The sequence below is a fragment of the Bombina bombina genome, chromosome 3, assembly GCF_027579735.1.
Source record: "Bombina bombina isolate aBomBom1 chromosome 3, aBomBom1.pri, whole genome shotgun sequence".
In the NCBI taxonomy this organism is placed as follows: domain Eukaryota; kingdom Metazoa; phylum Chordata; class Amphibia; order Anura; family Bombinatoridae; genus Bombina; species Bombina bombina.
The window spans coordinates 862,787,115-862,812,033 of record NC_069501.1 but is presented as its reverse complement, the minus strand read 5'-3'; the positions used below and the strand labels follow the sequence as shown (position 1 = coordinate 862,812,033).

Genomic DNA, 24,919 nt, shown 5'->3' with positions numbered 1-24,919 from the left:
TGTTGACAGAAGGTACTTTAAGACAGTAGGTCATGATGAAGTAGAAAAGACCATAGAGGAAAGCTGGACATCTATACCAGATCATCAAACCAAGTTCTGTGTGGTCAAGCTGGAGCAATCAGAATTACTGATGAGAGCTCCTGTTTGATCCAAGCTTTCACTCTTGGCAACTGAACAATTTGTGGAAAGATGTAAGCAAAAAAAAATGTGGATCACTGGATCTAGCAATATATCTAGAAAGCTTGTTGTTTAAATGAGAAATTACCAGGTCTATTTCTGGAAGACCCCATTGTTATAGAATCTGATTGAAGACATCTAGATGTAAAGGCCATCTCATGGATGAAGGGATTGATGACTGAGATGATCTGCTTCCCAGATTGTTCTCTGCCCAATTCAATATTCAAGAAACCTCCTTCATCACTAGTGCATTTTGAGTCCCCCCTGATTATTGATATAAGCCACTGCAGTGAAATTGTTGGATTAAAAATGCTAATAAATCACTCTTTTCAGGAAAGGTCAGCTCTAAAGTGCACAGAGCTTCATGATATTTATTTGTAATCTCACATCCTAAGGAGACCAAACTCCTTGTGCCTTTATGGACCCTCAAACTGCACCCCAACCTGAGAGACTTGCGTCTGTCGTGATTATAGTCCAGGTTGGATGGACAAAGGATGCCAAAAGAGAAAAGGACTGGTGATTTATCCGACAGAATGCGGAATGTCTTGCTCTGAAATATAAAAGGATTATTTGAGAGAGCCGAGTAAAGTCCTTGCACTATTGACATAGCATGCAAAGTTGAAGAGGTCTCATGTGAAACCGAGCAAATTAAAGGGCATTTGATGCTACTATTATCAGACCTAATACTTAATGCTAAAAGCTGCAGTAGGGATAGAAATTGACTGACGTCTTGCACAAATGGTCTGTAACTTTGATCTCCCTTGAGCTGTTTAAGAAAGTCACATTGAAACTGAGTTTATAATGACGCCTAGAAAAGAGACCCTGGTTTGAGGAGCAAGACAACTCTTTGGAATATTGATTCTCCGACCATGTTTGCGGAGAAACAACAAGAATCTGTTGGTATAATATTCTGCTAAAGGTAAAGATGGGGTTTGTACCATGATTTTGTCCAGGTTACAGACAAGAGTACTCCCAGAACTTTGTAAAAATTCTGGAAGCAGTAGATATACCAAATGGAAGAGCAAAAAATTGAAATCTTAGGAACTGGTGACAGTCTTTGTGGATAGGAATATGCAGGTAAGCAGTCTTCAAATCTATAGTGGAAATATATTGCCCTTGCTGAAAGACGTAGAATAGTCCAAATTGTTTTTACTTGAAAGTAGGAACAGTGAGAAGCCTGTTAAAAGTTTTTAAATCTAGAGTAGGTCTGTATGTTCCCTCATTTTTGGGAACTATAAACAAAATAGGTTGGAATATAAACCTAGGCCTTTCTCCAAAACAGGTACTGAACTATCATTACCATAAGTTCCATATCCAAAACTGGTTGAATGGAGGCTTTTGCCTATGCAGGGTCCTTTGGAAAATGAGAAAGAAGAAAGATTATTTTGGGAGGCCTTCAATTAAAGCATATTCTCTATCCCTGGGAGACTAAGAACCCATGGATCTTTAAAAGACTGTGACCAGGCCTTTTCGAAAAAGGTGTAATCTGCCCCCCTACCAGAAGAGTATCTGGATCAGGGCCCAACCTTTATGCTTACTTGGTAGAGGAAGAAGGCTTTTTAGATTCTTTAGCCTTGTTCTAACTGAGAATCGACTTCCAAGTGGATCTGGAAAACTCCTGCTTCTGTGAACAGGAGGATTTTTGGTTTCTAGATTGACAAAAGGAACGAAAACTATTTATTTAGTTTTTTCCCTTAGACTTCTAATTCTGAGGGAGAAAAAGCTCCCTTTTCAGGGTAAAAATTATGAGATCTAGACCAGGCCTGAACTAAATCTTTTTGTTATCTTTTTTGTGTATTTTTTATGATTGCATAAGGGAGTTGGTCAAGATCATGGAGGATTATTATTGCTGCTATGTTCTTTAAAGGTATATATCTTTGGTAGCCAGTGTTTAATGTTTACTTTTAATTAAGCTTGTAAAGTGTTTGTTTCTATGTAAAACCTTTTATAAAAATTAATTAAAACATTCTTATTTAGATAGAGTTCTTCAAAGAAAAGATCAAATGGTCTGTGGTAAAAACGAATCTACCCATAAATCAATTTCTTCACACTTGAATTAGAACTATACTGATGGATTGATAAAAAGGTTTAAAAGGTATGCTACAATAAACCAATTTATATAACACTATTTGAAGCTTCCCTGAAAAAAGTGCATTTCCTTATTAGCCATATTTTTAGAGCAAATAACTAGTGATGGATTATATTTATAAAATAAATATTTTTGCAATATCGTTGGAGATAGTTGTTAAAAATAATTACCTCTTTAAAGGTGGCATTTTTTTCACTAGGTTTTTTATCTTTTCAGCAGAGGTAGAGTATGTAACCTTTTCCAGTAAATGAAAGTCTTCGTCGTGAAATTCACTTGATTCAATAGAATTCAACAGCTAAAACAGAAAAATACATTTAGAATAATTGTATACCATTTCATTACAGTTCAATGCAAAAGTATATTACATGTTTTAAAAAATATTTAATAAAGCTACCTCTTTATAACTAAATATCCATTAAATATTATTACAGGTACGTATCCCCAATTCTGGAAATCCAAAATCGTTTGGTTTTAAATAAAATTAAAAATGTTCCCCACCAGTAAGTCACAATAGGCTCTGCCTGTGTCTTTGGTTTGGTTTTTGTGTTCTAAAAAGCAAATTATAGTCTATATTTATTTAAAACAACCATTGTCTTTCTGATTACAGTACTGTACCATCTTTCTCATGGTAATATGTCAAAATAATACGTTGCATGTATAAGCTGTACTATAATATGTAAATACCGCACAATTGACATAAGAAATTGTTGTTTACACTTGGTCCCTCATGCTCTCCTATTTTAACAGATTCTAATAACTTAAATTATCCTTACCTGATAATTTCAGTCCACAGCTGCATTCATTACTTTTGGGAATTCAGAACCTGGCCACCAGGAGGAGGCAAAGACACTCCAGCCAAAGGCTTAAATACTCCTCCCACTTCCCTCATCACCCAGTCATTCTGCCGAGGAACACGGAACAGTAGATTAAATATCAGGGTGAAAAGGTGCCAGAAAAACAAAACAACAGACGCCCACAGAGTCCACAGCTGCATTCATTACTTTTAGGAAAACAATACCCAGGCTATAGAGGACACTGAATGCAAAAACGGGAGGGTACAAGATGCGGCCCATTCTGAGGGCACCAGGCCTGAAACCCCCTACCCAACAAGATCCCGCTTCGTCCGAAGCCGAGAACAACTTTGAAAAAAAGGAAAAAGGCCCAAGGACACTTACCCGCAGATAGTCCACAGCGTTGCTAGAGACCGCAGGAACTAGACTCAACTGAGGCAACAGCCTCCAAGAGACAACGTCGCCCAGCAGTCGGTTTCCAAACAACACACCCCTTACTAAAGAAAGGGAACAAACTACTGTATTCTTCCACAAGGAAGAAAAGGCACGAAGAAAACATGATTGTACTTGTAAAGCGCGGCTAATCCCCCTTAAGGGACTCAAGGTGCTGCTCATTTTATCAACCTCGAAAGGAGGAAAGGCTGAGTAGACCTCGCCGGGTTGCTACAGTGCAGCGTAGCCACAGTGCATTAGCATGCTGAGCTAGCTTCCAGCTAGCATAAGGAACTCCAGAAAAACCCCCAAAAAGGGCACAAACACAGAGCAAAAAAAACCTGAGACCGGGTCAGGCTAACAGAGACCTAACCAGTCTCATAGAAACAAGGGGAGGCAACGCCCAGACCCCAGAAACAGAAGCCACGGGATAAGGCCAGGGATCTGAAACAGAGAGGATCTTCCCCTAAAACAGAGCAATCGCACTCTAAAAAGTAACTGAAGACAAAGGTCCTCCAAGTCGCAAAAAGGTAGCTCAGAATACCGAAATATTCAGAAACGAAACCTCGTGCAGCAAGCTCAGATAGGTCTGACGAACAACACCGGAAGCAAAAACACTGCACACTGCAGTCATCTAAAAATTACTCTGAAACCTAAATACTCGCAGGGCAAGCAGAAAGCAGCTGAAGATAGGATTCTTCAGATTGCTAAGTATCCACTAACCAGCGGATAACATCGCAGGATATCTAAGAGCCGCCAGTCTTTCCCACAAATCTTGAACATGGAGAAAGGAGAAACCTCAAAGCTTTCCGCATCTTGAATGCTCCGAAGAAGAAATTTAGGAGAGCAACAGATCACAGATCCTGCTCCAACACCGGACCAGCCCAAGCGACAGACATGTCCGATAGACAGGGGGGACAGAAAGACCCCAACCACAAGCCCCCAGGGAATGGAAAGAAAACAGAGCTCGGGTGCCAACCCAATCCGCTCCTCCAAAATAAGGCACTCCCAAGGAGAACCCCCTGGGACCTGGAACAGAGAAAAGAACAATAGATCTATAGGAAGACCTGTCACAGCTCTCTTAGACAGTCTCTACATAGAGAGATCAAGTTCCAACAGGTGGAACAGAGTACACAGAGCAGAAGATGCTGCACCTTACAGAAATAAGCCACCTGATCCGACCTCCTACACACAAGGCAGGACAAAAGCCCTCCAGAGAGAGGAAACCCCAACTCATAAGGAAGACAAACTATCCCTTCAAAAGGGAAGGGCACAGATAAGAAGAGCGTACATGTCCACAAGACATGAAGCCTTAGTATGATCACAAACACGGCCTGAATGAAAAATCATCCAGACACCACTGTTGACCCAACAGAGAAAAAAACTCCCCATAGAGGAGCACACTCCATCCGATGGATAGGTCAAGCCATAAAATTTATAACCTGTACCCGAAGGTGGATGTGAACTCTGGCCTTCCTGCTTGCAAGCCCAATGAGCTAGCCCCTATGTCGCAAAATAGGGTCACTGAAAAAACTGGGTTGTCCGGAACCAGTCCACAGGATAATAAGTCTCCAGACATCCAAGAAGGATCCAAGACAAGAACCCTGGACCCAGAATCGTCCTAGAATGAACGACACCATCAGGGAACACAAGATACCCCATCTGAAGCAATCAGACCTCACAGGGGATGAAAACCGGGAAACCCGTAGAACGGGTACAGGACTCACTCATAATTCCCAGCCCAAAGGGAAGAGAACACCCTTAGTTGGAGGTCAACACCTCCCCAGCAAGGTACTAGGCCGTGACAAAGTCACACAATTTCTCTAAAGTCCAAATGCTCCAAGGGCAATACTAAGGGAAATCAGAACGAAAACAGAGTCACCCGAAAGAGAGTAGAAAGAAAGGCTAGTCTTTATAATCCTTTCAGATTAACGTCCCAGAGGACCACACCCAAGGGAGAAGAATGCAAAGCATTCCGAACCCAGGCAGAAAAACATCCCCTAAGCAAAAAGCTTGGAAAAAGAAACAACACCTCCAATCGCCCCTGATATGGAGACGACTAACTCCCGAAGGAAGACAGAGCCTCACGGCCTTCACTTCCTAATGAAGCAGCCAAAGCCGCCAGAAAAACCAGACTAAGTCCAGAAAGTCTCTACCCAAAGGAAGAGAACCTCTAAAAGGAACATGCCCGAAAAGGACACTTCCAAAGAGACCATGAAAGGCAAAACCATAAGAACGGCAGTATGCAGGACCTAAATCCTCCAATCCTCCAACCCACAACGGGAAGGAACACTCTAGTTAACCCCCAAAAATCTTTAACGACTGAGCATGTCGCCGCAGATCTCAATGCAGTCCCGGTCCACTAGATTGAAAGGCGAATGAGGACTGAACCAATCCCCCATGCCCCTAAACAACCACGGACCCTCAAGTCCTCTCAGGATGCTAGTTGAAGCTTGTAAAATAAAACAAGAAAACAACAAAAATCATATTGTGATCACTAGGCACCCTCACCGGACCAACCGGACATAAAAAGGCACCAAATGTCTGAACTAGGCCTCAAAGACAGAAGGATTTGTACTTAGTCAGGACCAGCCTGAAACCAAGGGCCCCAGCACTGTCAAGGCCAAATAGAGTCTCCCCCAATGATGGAGGGATAAAGAACAGTCAGATAGACTTTTGTAAACAGTGTGACCACAAAATCGTGAGTATCAATTCCAAAGTTCCTGAAGGAAACATCACACCACAACATGAGCTTTAGACCAAATAAAAATAATCCTCACCGGATGAAAATAAAAGATAAGGCAACCCGTAGGTTATCGCCCAGGAAGAACGGATAGACCCGCAGGACCAGCCCTACAGGGGTCCAAGACTTCCAAGCTCAGAACTGGAAAAGGATACACAAATGACAAAGACAATAAGAAGAATACATTATCCCTTTATGTCTATGTATGCAAGCCAGAGTAAGACTCAGAATTTCCAGACCCATTAAGAGTAGGATCCTCCAGCAACACCAAAAACGAGCCTTAGGAGAACACGAAGGCGCTAGTCTATAACGAAAGGCGCAACATACCTCCACCAGGAGAAAAGGAAACACCGGCCCCAAAGGTTGACCCTCTGAGGCCTCAGGGGCAGTCGCTCCCCCGGCTGACGAGTCCCGGTGAAATAAATGAATGATATCTAAGACATATTTCTTAGTGTCTGTTTGCTATACCTTTAGTGATATGCTAATGTTCCTCTTAATAATCCCTTATTAATTATTATACCCACTATAAAATATTAACACACAATCACTAGCTTAATTAAACTACCTGCAAGGAAATACTTACAAGTCTTGCTTCAAGCAATGCATGCCTTTTATTACAATGATGCTAAATAAACATTATTACAATATGCAGATTAAATATAATTACACAAATGCAGATTAACTATACATGTACTTCACTGAATTAAACATCAATATACATACATATATATATATATATATATATATATATATATATATATATATATATATATATATATATATAAATATATATATATATATATAAATATATATATATATATATATATATATATATATATATATACACAGTACTGATGCAGCATCAATATCACACTAATATACAGCCATTCTATTGTGAATGTATATTGTGTGCTGTAATGTAATGGAGGTTCCTAGCAGAGAGATACTCACATGCTGTTATCAATCCCAAAGAAAAGAGAGAGATTTTGTGTGTAGGGACTTATATAAGTTTGTATCCATCCCCCAATGATGAGGTCACTAATATGCAACCCCCCTTTGTCCTGTTCAGGAATTGTTACCCACCATGCTTAGGGGGAATAGCACATGGTCACACAAAAGGATCTGTTATAGCTTTATCATTAACCAGCTGGTCATCCTTAGGATAGGACTAAGGGTAATGTGATCTCTCTACTTTCCAAAGTGACTATCTTCATCTCAGTACACCTGAATGAGGAGTTAACCCCTTCCTGATTACACAGCTGAGTTCTTACAGTATTATGCCATATTACCCCTTTCTGACCACATCTGAGTTCTAACAGATTATGCCATTTTTACACCCGGTTAACGAAACACGGACAATATCATAAGCACACTCCCGGGAGGTGCAGATGTTCCAGCGCCAAAGATATGGCCATGCGGAACCGTGTCGTAACCTCCAGTGGGAACAGGCCACACTCCCTAGGAAGGATAAGTAGCGTTTGGGTTACCTGCATGCGTAGCAGTTGGTGGTAGGGAACTTGTCTTGGCTCAGTGGGCACCTGATTCCCCGATCCCGAGGAAGAGAGCACTCTAAAATGACATTCGGAACATAACTGATGGGCATGTATCACCCGGGCCAATTCATATTCTTTACAAGAAGTAGATTCTGAATCAGAGACATCAATCTCCAAGAATCATCCATAACTGGGACACTGCCACCTCCAGAGAACCAGACACCAGCGGACCAGGATTTCTCTGTCGCCACGCGGTCAGGAAAGCGGAAATGGAGTCACAAGGTAAACCGTGCAGTCCATGCAAAGTCGTGCCCAATCGAAAAGGCTGCGTCACTAGACATAGGCCGTTATGTTCCAAAATAGCCATGAGCCAAAACAACACTACACAGTAGCAGACAGAATCGCATAACAAACATGATTATAAACCCCCCTGTGCAATAATCCCACTCAGGAGATATTAACCACTGATTCCTAGATACAAAAAGGAGCCTCACTGAGACCCTATGTTAAGGTTATCCCCAAAAGGTTGTAGCCCCTCTGGGATAAATAGTTGAAATTACAATACATCCATGATGAAAATAAAATGAAACGATCTAAACGGAATCTACGCCGTGGAACAGGAACACAGTCCTTCAAGTGCGACAGATAGTAGCGTTGCTTCTGCCATGGACTTGAGAGAAAAAAGCAGGCAGCGTAATTCATCAATGCTGATTGCTTGTGGAGCTGTTAATATGATACGGGATGGTTTCGCAGAAAGACTCTCCCTGCATCCCCGGACTCTAACTTTCACCCATGCTCTCACTGAGAGGCTGACAGGACAACTTAAAACTCCAGTCCCATGCCGAAGAGTACTATCCTCCATAAGAGACTATCGAAAACTTCCGACACTTCTCTGCCACCCTCCTGGGACGAAAGGTAAAGAATGACTGGGGGATGAGGGAAGTGGGAGGAGTATTTAAGCCTTTGGCGGGGGTGTCTTTACCTCCTCCTGGTGGCCAGGTTCTGAATTCCCAAAAGTAATGAATGCAGCTGTGGACTCTTTCCATTTATGAAGAAAATACAAATATTCTGAAATCCAAACTACAATGAGATCAAAACCTTTTCCACTCCCAGCAGTTTGGATAAAGGTTTTTATACTGTATTAATATGTATAATGTATTTTGTCCAATAAATATTGTTCACATTCTAAGTTACCAACCTTTATGATAAACATGTATTTTATTACCTGTTCCATTACTGCCCCACAATTGTCTTTTTAGACAATTAGTTTAGTTCTTCAGATATAAATATTGTGTATTGTTTTACTTAGAATAAATATCAGCACACCTGGTCTCCAGAAGGGGAGGAGCTAGCAGCAACATGGAACGCCAGCACTTGGCTCTAGAGTGAAGGGCAAGATCGAACTACCCCAACCTGCGTCTGTTCTTTGGCTGGTGGAGACACGACTTGTCCTGGATATATCAAAGCAGTAGCCGGTACCATCTTTGCAGACTGACTCAGAAGCAGAGTCATGACGCCAAGCTGCGTTCAGGCACAGTAACAGCCGAAAGTACAGACGACAAAACATACAAGGCTACAAAAATCAAGCCGCACTACCTGAAGTAGTGCCCGAGGCAGTAAAGGGGAAGATGAGTCACAACAACAAATTACATTTCCTACAGTCTAAAATAGAAGAACTTGAAGACAAGTCTAGGTGCTTTGCATCTATCCAGCTGCCCCAATTAGTAGGTACAAATGCAGATAATGTACGGACACCGAAAGAAAGAGCCCACAGAATGGGTACAGTTAGAAGGAACTCAGAGGGAGCAGCCAAGTCACGAGTAGAAATCATTACATTTCTGAACTTTCAAGATAAGTTCCACATACTCAGACTATATCGTAAAAATAACAACATTATAATAGGGCCTAATAAGGTACTCTTATTTGAGGATTTCTCATTTGAGACCCATGCTAGACGCAGAGAAATGGCCCCATTCTGTTCTCAATTAATAAAAGCTAACTTAAGGGCACGACTAGTGTATCCTGCCAAGATAATCTTGGACAGAGATGGTGAAATCCTCACCTTTACCAAGGTTGAGGAAATAAAGGCTTATTGTCAGAGTAAAGGTATAGAATAAAAGCCTAGATATCCGGTGTGGACAAATATGGGCCACAAATAAGGGATGAGGGCACTGTTTATATTGATTGTTTGTAAGATGAATAGTTTGTATAGGTTGCTTCCTCTGATTATGTTAAAAATTAGGAAGTATGTTCCAACCATTCCTGGAGGGGGGAGGGGAGGGGAGAAGGGAGGGGAGAAGGGAGGGGGAAGGGAGAAGGGAGGGGGAAGGGAGAAGGGAGGGGGAGGGGAGGGGGAGAGGAGGAGGGATTTAAAGGATTAATTTTTTTTTATTGTTTTGCCTCTTCCTCTCCTTTTATACTTGTGAGGTAGTCTAGATGGTGAAATTAAAACTATTTTCATGGAATATTGGTAGGATTATGTCCCCAATAAAAAGGAAACTAATGATTAGACATTTAGGAGTAAAAAAAAAACCCAGATATAGTATTCATTCAAAAGACTCATCTCAAGCCTCTGGAGGCCATTAAGCTCAGAAATGCGTGGGAGAGGTGGTGTTCACCTCATATGATATATAATTTATGCTTACCTGATAAATTTATTTCTCTTGTAGTATATCCAGTCCACGGATCATCCATTACTTGTGGGATATTCTCCTTCCCAACAGGAAGTTGCAAGAGGATCACCCACAGCAGAGCTGCTATATAGCTCCTCCCCTCACTGCCATATCCAGTCATTCGACCGAAACAAGACGATAAAGGAGAAACCATAGGGTGCAGTGGTGACTGTAATTTAATTAAAATGTAGACCTGCCTTAAAAGGACAGGGCCGTGTATCTAGTCCACGGATCATCCATTACTTGTGGGATACCAATACCAAAGCTAAAGTACACGGATGATGGGAGGGACAAGGCAGGAACTTTAACGGAAGGAGCCACTGCCTGTAGAACCTTTCTCCCAAAAACAGCCTCTGAAGAAGCAAAAGTGTCAAATTTGTAAAATTTTGAAAAGGTGTAAAGCGAAGACCAAGTTGCAGCCTTGCAAATCTGTTTTTAAAGGCCCAGGTGGAAGCCACAGCTCTAGTAGAATGAGCTGTAATCCTTTCAGGGGGCTGCTGTCCAGCAGTCTCATAGGCTAAGCGTATTATGCTCCGAAGCCAAAAGGAGAGAGAGGTTGCCGAAGCTTTTTGACCTCTCCTCTGTCCAGAGTAAACGACAAACAGGGCAGATGTTTGACGAAAATCTTTAGTAGCCTGTAAGTAAAACTTCAAGGCACGGACTACGTCCAGATTATGCAAAAGACATTCCTTCTTTGAAGAAGGATTAGGACACAATGATGGAACAACAATCTCTTGATTGATATTCCTGTTCGAAACCACCTTAGGTAAAAACCCAGGTTTGGTACGCAGAACTACCTTGTCTGAATGAAAAATCAGATAAGGAGAATCACAATGTAAGGCAGATAACTCAGAGACTCTTCGAGCCGAGGAAATAGCCATCAAAAACAGAACTTTCCAAGATAAAAGTTTAATATCAATGGAATGAAGGGGTTCAAACGGAACTCCCTGAAGAACTTTAAGAACCAAGTTTAAGCTCCACGGGGGAGCAACAGTTTTAAACACAGGCTTAATCCTAACCAAAGCCTGACAAAATGCCTGGACGTCTGGAACTTCTGCCAGACGCTTGTGCAAAAGAATAGACAGAGCAGAGATCTGTCCTTTTAAAGAACTAGCTGATAAGCCTTTGTCCAAACCCTCTTGGAGAAAGGACAATATCCTAGGAATCCTAACCTTACTCCATGAGTAACTCTTGGATTCACACCAATAAAGATATTTACGCCATATCTTATGGTAGATTTTCCTGGTGACAGGCTTCCGAGCCTGTATTAAGGTATCAATGACTGACTCGGAGAAGCCACGCCTTGATAGAATCAAGCGTTCAATCTCCATGCAGTCAGTCTCAGAGAAAGTAGATTTGGATGATTGAAAGGACCTTGTATTAGAAGGTCCTGCCTCAGAGGCAGAGTCCATGGTGGAAGAGATGACATATCCACTAGGTCTGCATACCAGGTCCTGCGTGGCCACGCAGGCGCTATCAGAATCACCAATGCTCTCTCTTGTTTGATTTTGGCAATCAGTCGAGGGAGCAGAGGAAACGGTGGAAACACATAGGCCAGGTTGAAGAACCAAGGAGCTGCTAGAGCATCTATCAGCGTTGCTCCCGGGTCCCTGGACTTGGATCCGTAACAAGGAAGCTTGGCGTTCTGGCGAGACGCCATGAGATCCAGTTCTGTTTTGCCCCAACGATGGACCAGTTGAGCAAACACCTCCGGATGGAGTTCCCACTCCCCCGGATGAAAAGTCTGACGACTTAGAAAATCCGCCTCCCAGTTCTCTACGCCTGGGATGTGGATCGCTGACAGGTGGCAAGAGTGAGACTCTGCCCAGCGAATTATCTTTGAGACTTCTAACATCGCTAGGGAACTCCTGGTTCCCCCTTGATGGTTGATGTAAGCCACAGTCGTGATGTTGTCCGACTGAAATCTGATGAACCTCAGTGTTGCTAACTGAGGCCAAGCTAGAAGAGCATTGAATATTGCTCTTAACACCAGAATATTTATTGGGAGGAGTGTCTCCTCCTGAGTCCACGATCCCTGAGCCTTCAGGGAGTTCCAGACTGCGCCCCATCCTAGAAGGTTGGCATCTGTTGTTACAATCGTCCAATCTGGCCTGCGAAAGGTCATACCCTTGGACAGATGGACCCGAGAAAGCCACCAGAGAAGAGAATCTCTGGTCTCTTGAACCAGATTTAGTAGAGGGGACAAATCTGAGTAATCCCCATTCCACTGACTTAGCATGCATAATTGCAGCGGTCTGAGATGCAGGCGCGCAAATGGCACTATGTCCATTGCCGCTACCATTAAGCCGATTACTTCCATGCACTGAGCCACTGACGGGCGTGGAATGGAATGAAGGACACGGCAAGCATTTAGAAGTTTTGATAACCTGGACTCCGTCAGGTAAATTTTCATCTCTACAGAATCTATAAGAGTCCCTAGGAAGGAGACTCTTGTGAGTGGTGATAGAGAACTCTTTTCCACGTTCACTTTCCACCCATGCGACCTCAGAAATGCCAGAACTATCTCTGTATGAGACTTGGCAATTTGAAAGCTTGACGCCTGTATCAGGATGTCGTGTAGATACGGAGCCACCGCTATGCCTCACGGTCTTAGAACCGCCAGAAGTGAGCCCAGAACCTTTGTAAAAATTCTCGGGGCAGTGGCCAACCCGAAGGGAAGAGCTACAAATTGGTAATGCCTGTCTAGAAAGGCAAACCTTAGGAACCGATGATGATCTTTGTGAATCGGTATGTGAAGGTAGGCATCCTTTAAGTCCACCGTGGTCATGTACTGACCCTCTTGGATCATGGGTAGGATGGTCCGAATAGTTTCCATTTTGAATGATGGAACTCTGAGGAATTTGTTTAAGATCTTTAGATCCAAGATTGGTCTGAAGGTTCCCTCTTTCTTGGGAACCACAAACAGATTTGAATAAAATCCCTGTCCTTGTTCCATCCGCGGAACTGGATGGATCACTCCCATTACTAGGAGGTCTTGCACACAGCTTAGGAATGCCTCTTTCTTTATCTGGTTTGATGATAACCTTGAGGAGGAGAAGCTTTGAAGTCCAGAAGATATCCCTGAGATATGATCTCCAACTCCCAGGGATCCTGAACATCTCTTGCCCACGCCTGGGCGAAGAGAGAAAGTCTGCCCCCCACTAGATCCGTTTCCGGATAGGGGGCCGTTCCTTCATGCTGTCTTGGGGGCAGCAGCAGGCTTCCTGGCCTGCTTGCCCTTGTTCCAGGACTGGTTAGGTTTCCAGGCCTGTCTGGAATGAGCAACAGTTCCCTCTTGTTTTGAAGCGGAGGAAGTTGATGCTGCTCCTGCCTTGAATTTTCGAAAGGCACGAAAATTAGACTGTTTGGCCTTTGATTTGGCCCTGTCCTGAGGAAGGGTATGACCCTTGCCTCCAGTAATGTCAGCAATAATTTCCTTCAAGCCAGGCCCGAATAAGGTCTGCCCCTTGAAAGGAATGTTGAGTAATTTAGACTTTGAAGTCACGTCAGCTGACCAGGATTTAAGCCATAGCACCCTACGCGCCTGGATGGCGAATCCGGAATTCTTAGCCGTTAGTTTAGTCAAATGAACTATGGCATCAGAAACAAATGAGTTAGCTAGCTTAAGCGTTCTAAGCTTGTCAATAATTTCATTCAATGGAGCTGTCTGGATGGCCTCTTCCAGGGCCTCAAACCAGAATGCCGCCGCAGCAGTGACAGGCGCAATGCATGCAAGGGGCTGTAAAATAAAACCTTGTTGAATAAACATTTTCTTAAGGTAACCCTCCAATTTTTTATCCATTGGATCTGAAAAAGCACAACTGTCCTCAACCGGGATAGTGGTATGCTTTGCTAAAGTAGAAACTGCTCCCTCCACCTTAGGGACCGTCTGCCATAAGTCCTGTGTAGTGGCGTCTATTGGAAACATTTTTCTAAATATAGGAGGTGGGGAAAAGGGCACACCGGGTCTATCCCACTCCTTGCTAATAATTTCTGTAAGCCTTTTAGGTATAGGAAAAACGTCAGTACACACCGGCACCGCATAGTATCTATCCAGCCTACACAATTTCTCTGGAATTGCAACTTTGTTACAGTCATTCAGAGCAGCTAATACCTCCCCAAGCAATACACGGAGGTTCTCAAGCTTAAATTTAAAATTAGAAATATCTGAATCAGGTTTCCCCGAGTCAGAGATGTCACCCACAGACTGAAGCTCTCCGTCCTCATGTTCTGCATACTGTGACACAGTATCAGACATGGCTCTAACAGCATTTGCGCGCTCTGTATCTCTCCTAACCCCAGAGCTATCGCGCTTGCCTCTTAATTCAGGCAATCTAGATAATACCTCTGACAGGGTATTATTCATGATTGCAGCCATGTCCTGCAAGGTAATCGCTATGGGCGTCCCTGATGTAATTGGCGCCATATTAGCGTGCGTCCCCTAAGCGGGAGGCGAAGGGTCTGACACGTGGGGAGAGTTAGTCGGCATAACTTCCTCCTTGACAGAACCCTCTGGTGATAATTCTTTTATAGATAAAGACTGATCTTTACTGTTTAAGGTGAAATCAATACATTTAGTACACATTCTCCTATGGGGCTCCACCATGGCTTTCAAACATAATGAACATGTAGGTTCCTCTGTGTCAGACATGTTTAAACAGACTAGCAATGAGACTAGCAAGCTTGGAAAACACTTTAAAACAAGTTTACAAGCAATATAAAAAACGTTACTGCGCCTTTAAGAAACACAAATTTTCCCAAATTTTGAATTAACAGTGAAAAAATGCAGTTACACTAACAAAATTTTTACAGTGTATGTAATAAGTTAGCAGAGCATTGCACCCACTTGCAAATGGATGATTAACCCCTTAATACCAAAAACGGAATAACAAATGACAAAAACCTTTTTTAAACAGTCACAACAACTGCCACAGCTCTGCTGTGGCTTTTTACCTCCCTCAATACGACCTTTGAAGCCTTTTGAGCCCTACAGAGAAGTCCTGGATCATGCAGGAAGAAGCTGGATGTCTGTGTCTGTAATTTTTGCTGTGCAAAAAAACGCCAAAATAGGTCCCTCCCACTCATATTACAACAGTGGGAAGCCTCCAGGAACTGTTTCTAGGCAAAATTCAAGCCAGCCATGTGGAAAAAAACTAGGCCCCAATAAGTTTTATCACCAAACATATGTAAAAAACGATTAAACATGCCAGCAAACGTTTTAAAATACACTTTTATAAGAGTATGTATCTCTATTAATAAGCCTGATACCAGTCGCTATCACTGCATTTAAGGCTTTACTTACATTACTTCGGTATCAGCAGCATTTTCTAGCAAATTCCATCCCTAGAAAAATATTTTAACTGCACATACCTTATTGCAGGAAAACCTGCACGCTATTCCCCCTCTGAAGTTACCTCACTCCTCAGAATATGTGAGAACAGCAAAGGATCTTAGTTACTTCTGTTAAGATCATAGAAAACGCAGGCAGATTCTTCTTCTAAATACTGCCTGAGATAAACAGTACACTCCGGTACCATTTAAAAATAACAAACTTTTGATTGAAGAAATAAACTAAGTATAAAACACCACAGTCCTCTTATGACCTCCATCTTAGTTGAGAGTTGCAAGAGAATGACTGGATATGGCAGTGAGGGGAGGAGCTATATAGCAGCTCTGCTGTGGGTGATCCTCTTGCAACTTCCTGTTGGGAAGGAGAATATCCCACAAGTAATGGATGATCCGTGGACTGGATACACTTAACAAGAGAAAAGGGGTCTTGCTATTTTATTCCGCAAACAGTTGAATTATAACATAATTTCATCAATTAACGATCCCAACGGGAGATACCAAATTTTTGAGGTGGAAGTAAATGGCCACATTTTTTACTTCTGCAATGTTTATGGCCCGAATGTAGTGGATAAAGAGTTTTGGGAAGATATTAGCTTAAAATTATTCTTGCACATTGGGAAAAATATAGTGGTGGTAGGTGACTTCAACATGACCTTCTCTCATATCTTAGATAGATCTAAAGTCAGATACGCCCCTAGGAAAGCTAGGGAAGTAGATATTCTTTGAAGGTTTTGTCAGAAACTGGCATTACAAGATATATGGCGAACACAAAATCCGGACCGTAAGGAATATACATGTGCCTCTATTGTACATAGTTCTTTCTCAAGAATTGACTTCTTTTTAATAGTAAAACATATGTTAAGGATGGAAATTAAGACAGGAATTCAAGATATTGTGGTCCCCACCAACCTATGTAGCTTATTCAATGAATATTTTGTGGGAAACAAACCTCAGTCACCACTTTTTGCTGCCTCGAACATAGTGTTGATCCCTAAGAAAGGTAAGGACCCAGAACTCCCCACATCATACAGGCCAATCTCTCTTTTGAATCAGGATTACAAGATCCTTACTTCCATCATAGCCGATAGATTGAAACCTCCTTTAGATTACATTATACAATCAGACCAGTCAGGTTTTATGATAGGTAGAAATCCGATAAAAATTTTACGAAAGGTCCAATTGGTGCTCAATTACTTTTGGAATAAAACAGTAAGAAAAGGGCACCACTCTAAGCTAGACCTCGCTATTCTTACAGTAGATGTTGAGAAAGCGTTTGATTCCATCATCTGGGACCACCTGTTCACTTGTTTGGAGGGTTTCGGTCTAACTGGAGTTTTTCAACAATTTATTAGACAGCTCTACAGAGAACCAACTTTGTCAATCATAATAATATTCCAACATCTAGCTTTTATGCCTACTTACAGGCTAGGCATTGGATAGGAAAGCTGAGGCAAGACAGGGGCCCAGAATTAGATACTAAGGAATTGAGAGTAAGGATTAGGGAATACCAGGAGGGGCTGAGAACCATTTCTCGAACTTACGATATTATCTTGAAGTTTCTGGGGGAAAAAAATATTTCAGATATTTTGATAAAATGGTCGAAACAAAAGGTTAATACAAATAGAGAAACAATTCTCCAGAGTATAGTCCTTGCTTCCAAAGCAACGATTATGCACAGTCGGAGAGAATCCCATATGAAAATGTTAAACATGGCATATCTTACTCCAGCTAGACTAGCGAAATGGACCCAGGATAAAGAAAAATGCCCAAAATGCGGATTTAAAAATGCAGATTTAGTACATTGTTTTTGGGCCTGCCCAAAATCAGTTCTGGCAGAAAGTTAATTTCTGGGGCAGTAAGATAATAGGGATGAAGCTCAAACTGGATCAGTTCCAGATATTTTTTTTATGTAATTATACCCTGCCCCTTCCTAACAATATATTCATTAATCTACTCATATTTACTGGGAGGAACCTAATATTAAAAATCTGGAAAGGACAGAAGTGCCCTAAATTTACAGACTTTCTTAAAGATGTGCAATACCAGATGGTGGTAGAACAATAAAATTTAAGGATTACCAACTCTAAACAGATTGCCCAATTCTTTAATAAGTGGAAAGGTTATATTAAGTCACTCCCTATGGGAATGCAACGACAGGTAGCCCTACATTTTAAAACATCCACTTGGGTTCAACAACAACTAGAAAGGGGGATACTCCTCAGATCATGGTTCTCAGAGGAATATAATTTTTTTTTATTTTGTGTGTGTTTTTTTTTTTTTATCTTCCTCTTCTCTCTCTCCCTCTCCTCCCCCCCCCCCCCCTTACAACTTTATTTAAAAAAATATCCACAATGCTAAAAAACTTTCTGAAGGTAACAGGAGAATCAAGGCTATGCTTTTTTCATGAGTAAACATAATGAATGAATAGCACTTTTGGCCTTTAGATTTAAGAAGAGTTATGATTTTACCAAATGATGAATTAAATGCCACATAATTAGTTTGATAAATCCTTTCTGCTTGTGTATCAACAGACAGAGGGGGAGGAAGGTTTGGCAGCATGTCTGAGAAGTTAATTAAGATACTATAATGGAACCTACTTAGAAACCAGATAGATTGTGAGACACAAAGATTTGCTCCAAGGCTAGGAACCCCCTATTGTAGCAAAATGTTGCATGACCATTTCATTTTAACTCCAAATTGACCATAGAGATTAGAACAATCATGTCCATTGATGGTGAGGTAAAGAGCGTGGCTATTAAGCAGAAGATACATTTGAAAAAACTATGTAGTGATATGTTTTTTTTTTTCTTTCTGTGTTGTTTCGCTTACTACTACTGTGGCTAGATAGGAAATTAATATCAGCCATATGTTAATGTTTATACAATTCATGTAATAATGTATGATTATTGAAAAACAAAAATAATAAAAAGAATTTACCCTGTAAAAAAAAAAAAAAAAAAATCCCATTTACACTAATACAAAAATAGTAAAATTAAATAGCACAGCAAACATGCCAACTATAAAAATAATATCCATGTTTAAATCCCGTAGAGAGACACACACACATATTTATATGGTTTTTGAGTTAATTACATGACACCTATTAGCATCACTACATGCTATAAAAAAACTAATTAAACAACATACAGTTTATTCAACTTCTGATGCAATTTCTAAACACACACACACACACACAGTTTGTTTGTTTTACACATTTAGATTTTGGATTAGGAAATAAATATAATGATTTTGAGATGAATTTGGGAGTTAATGTCTTCAAGCTTCATGGGTATTAAAGACAGAAGAATTTGGGGATTGTGATAGCTGGAAAAACATTTTAAAAAAACTGACTAAAGTTCAGAATTCATTATCTGTTGAAATCAAATGCAATAATATGATCAACACTTTATTCATTGTGTAAAAATATATAAAATGTCTTATGAGGCTTTTGTGCAATATTCAGATCAAATTTCATAAAACATTTGTGACACCTTTCACTTTGCAATTCATAATTTATTTAGTAACAAAAACAAATCTATATTTTTTCATGCACAGATTTATTCAAAAATCTGAAAATACATTTCACCAGTAACTTTTTCTATTTAAAAAAAAAAAGAAAAAAAAAAGATAATAAACTTTTAAAAATACCAATACATAATGTTCACATACTACTTGAAAAGTTACTAACCTTTATGCTATATATGTATTGTATTACTTGTTTCCTGACTGCACCCCACCCCCACCCCCAGATAATAAACTTTAGAAAACAATATTGCATAAGAATATCAGGTGCCACTGCAATACTTCAATGTAACTGATGCAGTAAAAAAGAACACTAAGGGCTCCATGTACTAAGCAGTCAACGAGCTACCCGCAACAAATCTTGCGTCAAAACTCGCAAACTGATATGTACAAAGCCGTCAATTATGTTAAAACTCGCATCTTTAAAATTGCGAGCGTACTTATCCGCCAAACCTCGCTACCTCTCCATTTTTCACTGTAATTAGACACATTTGACCACCAACTCACCAAAAACGAATGTACTAAAAAATCTATTTGTCCGCTCGCGTCAATCTCCGCCCCCACCTCGTTATTTTTGCCTTGCCACCTTTTAGGTGGCGGGCAAGGTACAAAACAATAGGAAAGTCACTCTAGACGCCAGTCTAGACATATATAAAAGGCAGTAATATCAGCATTGTACTTACATTGTTCATTTCAGCAGCTATGGAGAGAATTCTGTATTTGTTTATTCTCCGTGTGATGCAAATCCGGGCTAGAAGACAGAATACTGGAAATGTCGCTAATCGTATGGTTCGAAGAAGGAGAGTTCGTGTCCCCCGTGTATTCCTTCCACGGGTTGGTTTGCACGGCCTTTCTGACCGAGAGATCATACAAAGATTCCGGCTTGATCGTGAATCCATATTACACCTGTATTGAGAGATTGAAGATCATTTGGAGCCGATGACGGCTCGCTCACAAGCTATTCCGGGACTTCTGAAACTATTAGCTGCATTGCATTTTTTTGCAACAGGCTCCTTTCAGGCAGTTTCTAGCGTCATTATTGGAATGAGTCAATCTGCTTTTTCACGCCACTTATCCAAAGTCATAGGGGCTATGATGGTTATTTTTCATTGATATGTTTGTTTGCCATTTACCCCTGAAGAATGGAAATCTATCAAGTCAAATTTCTATAGGATGGCTGGGATGCCCAATGTCCTAGGTGCCATAGACTGTACCCATGTTGCTGTAAGACCACTTCAAGCTCGTGAGGAGATCTATAGGAATAGAAAGCATTTCCATTCCTTGAATGTCCAGATGGTCTGTGACCCCAACATGAGGATTATCAGTGTCCGTTCTAACTTTCCTGGCTCCTGTCATGATTCTTACATCTTAAGGCAGACTGGGTTATACCGGAAGTTCGAGGACGGAAATATGCCTGAAGGATGGCTTCTAGGTAAGCATAACTGGCGTCTAATTTGTCTCTCATTTCAATGTACAAAAATTGCGCCCAATTTGTCGACTGTAATCTGTATACTTTAAATTTGTATTGTATAGTTCTCAATCTTTATAATTATTCTTATATTAATATTTATATTTATTATATCTTCTATTAGGTAAATCAGCTTAGTCGCGGCGAGCGAGGCGTCAAATTTATCAATATTCCGCCACTGCTCGCGGCGGGCTAGACGTGTCTATTTATTGTGGGATTATTAGTACATAGCAACAGCAGACACCATTTCACCCGCGGCGAGTAATGGCGAGTTTAGCCGCGTCTACAATGACGGATGAATTGACGGCTTAGTACATGGAGCCCTAAGTTAAATAAATGCGTTTCCTGATATTTTCTGGTCAAACCAATGTTTAACTATAAATGAAAAACTGCATTTTCCAAATATGTCTGTCTGATCAGTTTGTCTACACTGATGATTAAATAATTCCATAGTGTATCAGCTGTGCAATCAGATGTAATAAAGCTTATAAAAATTTCTGAAAATTTGGACAATACCATAAAAGGATTATAGAAATAAATCCCAGACAGTTTCTAACACTGTCACTGAGAATAATTTTTCTCCTAGGAAAGCTAAGACAAAGAAAAAACATTTATCTAAGAGACATAAAAATCTATTATTACAAAAGAAAATTAAAAAAAGGAGTTTTCAGTCTGCATACCCCAGACATTAGAGTTAAGTCTCGTATTAAAAAGAACAAAAAATTTTCTTCCGATTCAGAATCTGAAGATGCTACTCCTTCTAAAAAAGCGAATAAAAGGAAGGTAGATTTAATATCTACATCTGAGTTTTCGGACTCCAGTTTTCCTAATGATGATAATGACTCATGGCAATTTATTTATACTCAGGAACTGTCAGACAGCTCTTCTGAGTATACTCCTAAAAAGAAAAAAATCAGAAAGTCTGTTAAAAAATCTAAAAAGAGACTTATTGATAATGTAGGTAAAGAATACCTAGACCCTGAGGATTTACAACATCCGCGCTCCTCTAATTGGAGACCCTCTAAGAGAGTGGCCAGATTTTTAGATCATTACCTAAGAAAATCTTTATCAGCCAAAGCTAGATCTACACTTAGGGCTGAATGCCCCAGACCTAAATTACCACATAAATCCTCTGTTATTCCAGAAGTGGATGCTAATATTAAGTTTGTGAGTACAAAAAACTTTAACATTAAGAAAGGTCCTGATAAGTTCCTTAAGGCATGTCAGGATAGGTTTCTAGACACTCTGGGACCTATCACTAAGATGTTTGAGCTTACAGAAGAAGCCATTGTTAACAAAGTTTTAAATGATCCATATATTATGAGGCAATGGATCCAAAGGTCCATTTATTTATTGGGGGATGCTAAAACAGCTCTATCCACTCAGTGTAGAAGGATCATTTTACGCAGAATAGATCCAAAAATTTCAGACTTTGCCCCTACAGAAATGGGTCCCCAGGCTGAGGGTTTATTATTTGGAGACTTCGGCTTAAGAGAGTTAAACACCTATGTTAATACATTTAACTCTTTAAATAAGGTTAAAGCTACCACTAAGAAAGTATTTTACCCTTCTTTCAATTGTGTTTTTGACTGGGCTGGGAAAGGACGAGGTCGTTTTCCCGGCCGTCCATACTTTTCAAACGGACCTCAGTTTCAAGCCTTCCCTCCTCCAAACCCCTCCCTCACAAACTTCTTCCCATCAAGAAGTCGACCATGGAACCCAAGATTCTCCAGGACTAGATCCCATCCAAGACCCTTCTCAGGTAAGCTCCCTATATTCACACAACATGAATTTTTTCCCACACAAAGTTTGAGGACGTTTGTCCCTTTTCATAAAAAATTGGAAAGCCATAACATTAGACATTTGGGTCATTCAGACTGACTTAGGTCTCCTTCTAGACTTAATTTGTCCTCCTTTCCAATCCCATCCTCCAAATCCGATAATTTTTTCAAAAACATATTCAAATCTCTTAGACACAGAGATAAATCATCTTCTCTCCAAACAGGCTATAGAACTGGCCCCAAAAAACAAAAAAATATTTTCTCAGCAACATGTTTTCGTGAGAAAGAAAGAAGGTTCTCTTCGACCCGTTATAAATATGAGGAATCTGAATGTCTTCCTGTCTTACAATCATTTCAAGATGGAATGGATTTGTCTTCTAAGAGAATGCCTTATGGACAAAGACTGGTTAGTAAGACTAGACCTTACAGACGCTTACTTGACAGTTCCCATTCATCCACAACATTGCAATTTTCTCAGATTCCTTTGGAGAAATCAAATTTGGCAGTTTACCTGTCTTCCTTTTGGACTCTCTTGAGCCCCCTGGGTATTCACAAAATTTTTAATACCGGCCGTGGCTTGGTTGAGATTGAGGGGTGTTCGTCTAATTATTTATCTGGACGATATCCTTCTAATGAATCAAGATCAAGCTATTCTTCTATCTCATCTAGATCTAACTATGGATATTTTAAAGAACCTGGTTTTTCTTATCAATTTCAAGAAATCGGTTCTCATTCCTTCACAAAAACTAATGTTTTTAGGTTTTCTAATAGACACCTCTCTTTCTACTTTGAGTCTTCCCTTGGAGAAGGTGAACAAAATCAAATTAGAAATTTCTCATTTGCTAAAGAAAAAGTTCTTTCCTATCAGAACTCTCACTCAAATTGTAGGTCTTCTTTTGGCCTCAATTCAGGAAATTTTCCCAGCTCCCCTTCATTACAGAGTATTACAGAGATTAAACATTTCTTATTTGACGAAGGTTTTTTTCTATTCTCACAGAATCTCTTTGTCAGAAGATGCTCGGACAGAATTGATCTGGTGGCTTTCCAATATAGAAGCATGTAATGGCAAAGCTATATTCGGAAAAGCTCCAGATATTATTATCGAATCAGATGCAAGCAACTTGGGCTGGGGTGCCAGGTGCGGTTCCCAGATTACGGGAGGCAAATGGTCTTCCTCGGAACGCAAACTGCATATAAATTGTCTAGAACTGATTGCAGGTTCCTTTGCAATAAAGAGTTTTATCAAGCAGAGATCTTCCATTTCGATTCTTTTACGCATGGATAATATTTCTGCAGTCCGATATCTGAATCGTTTGGGTGGCTCTCAGTCCAAATAATTATCAGATATAGCAAAAAATTTTGTTCATCAATGCCTTCAGAACAATAGCTTGGTTCGAGCAGAGTATATTCCAGGTCTCTCCAACATTGCAGCAGACTGATACATTTCGGACTCAAGAGATTACACCCAGATATCTTTCTCAAATTACAATCTATCAGAGGTCCCTTCTTGATAGCTTTATTTGCTTCCCGTCTGAATTATCAGATTCTTCCTTTTTTCAGCTGGCGTCCGGATCCGGAAGCATTAGCAGTGGATGCTTTCCTTCAGACTTGGCCTCCTCAGGGAGCCTATGCTTTCCCTATTTTTTCAATGATTCCTCGTATACTGAATGTTGTCAGGAGGAACAAGATTTCTCTGGTTTTGATATATCCGTTTTGGCTGACACAATCGTGATACCCATCTCTTCTGGAGATGTCCTTTCTCTTCCCGGTACTTCTTCCACTTGTTCCCCATCTCCTATTAGATCCCTTAGGAGGTTTTCATGACCTTGTTCTTCAAGGTTCTCTCCAGCTTATTGCTTGGACAATTTCCGGGGATCCTGGACTTCTGAAGGACTTTCTGCATCAGTTAAATCTCTATTACAGGATGCCTGGGCTCCAGGAACCAAGAAATGTTATCTATCCTCCTGGTCCAGATGGGCTAGCTGGTGCGATCAAAGACATTTGGATCCCTTTTCAGCTCCTCTAGCTGAGATCTTGAATTTTCTAACTTCTTTATTTCACGACAGTCTAGCCTATAGATCTATTAATGTCTATAGATCAGCTATTTCAGCTGGTCATGAACTAATCAACAATTTGCCCGTTGGACAACATATTTCTATTTCTAGGCTTATGAGATCTATTAAGCTTAAAAGACCCCCTTCTTCAAAATATTCTTACTTTTGGGATGTTAACCTAATCTTCTCTCTCTTTCAATCTTGGCCAGTTAACCAGTCTCTTTCTAGAAAACAGCTTTCTTGCAAACTGGCTACTCTTCTCTGCCTTTTATCTTGTAGAAGTAGAGTATCAGATGTGAAAGCTATTAATTTTCCTTCCAAAATGTTTTCTCCTCAAGGAGTCATCTT

General features: G+C 40.6%; 1 protein-coding gene across 1 annotated transcript in view; it reads right to left on the bottom strand.

Annotated features, from left to right (window-relative positions):
• Positions 1 to 24,919, bottom strand: part of UGGT2 (UDP-glucose glycoprotein glucosyltransferase 2) — a 991,813-nt gene that overhangs the window by 229,425 nt on the left and 737,469 nt on the right. Inside the window, exon 23 of the mRNA XM_053707835.1 lies at positions 2,437 to 2,561. Within this exon, the coding sequence (XP_053563810.1) occupies positions 2,437 to 2,561 (125 nt within the window). The remainder of the gene's footprint in view (positions 1 to 2,436; positions 2,562 to 24,919) is intronic.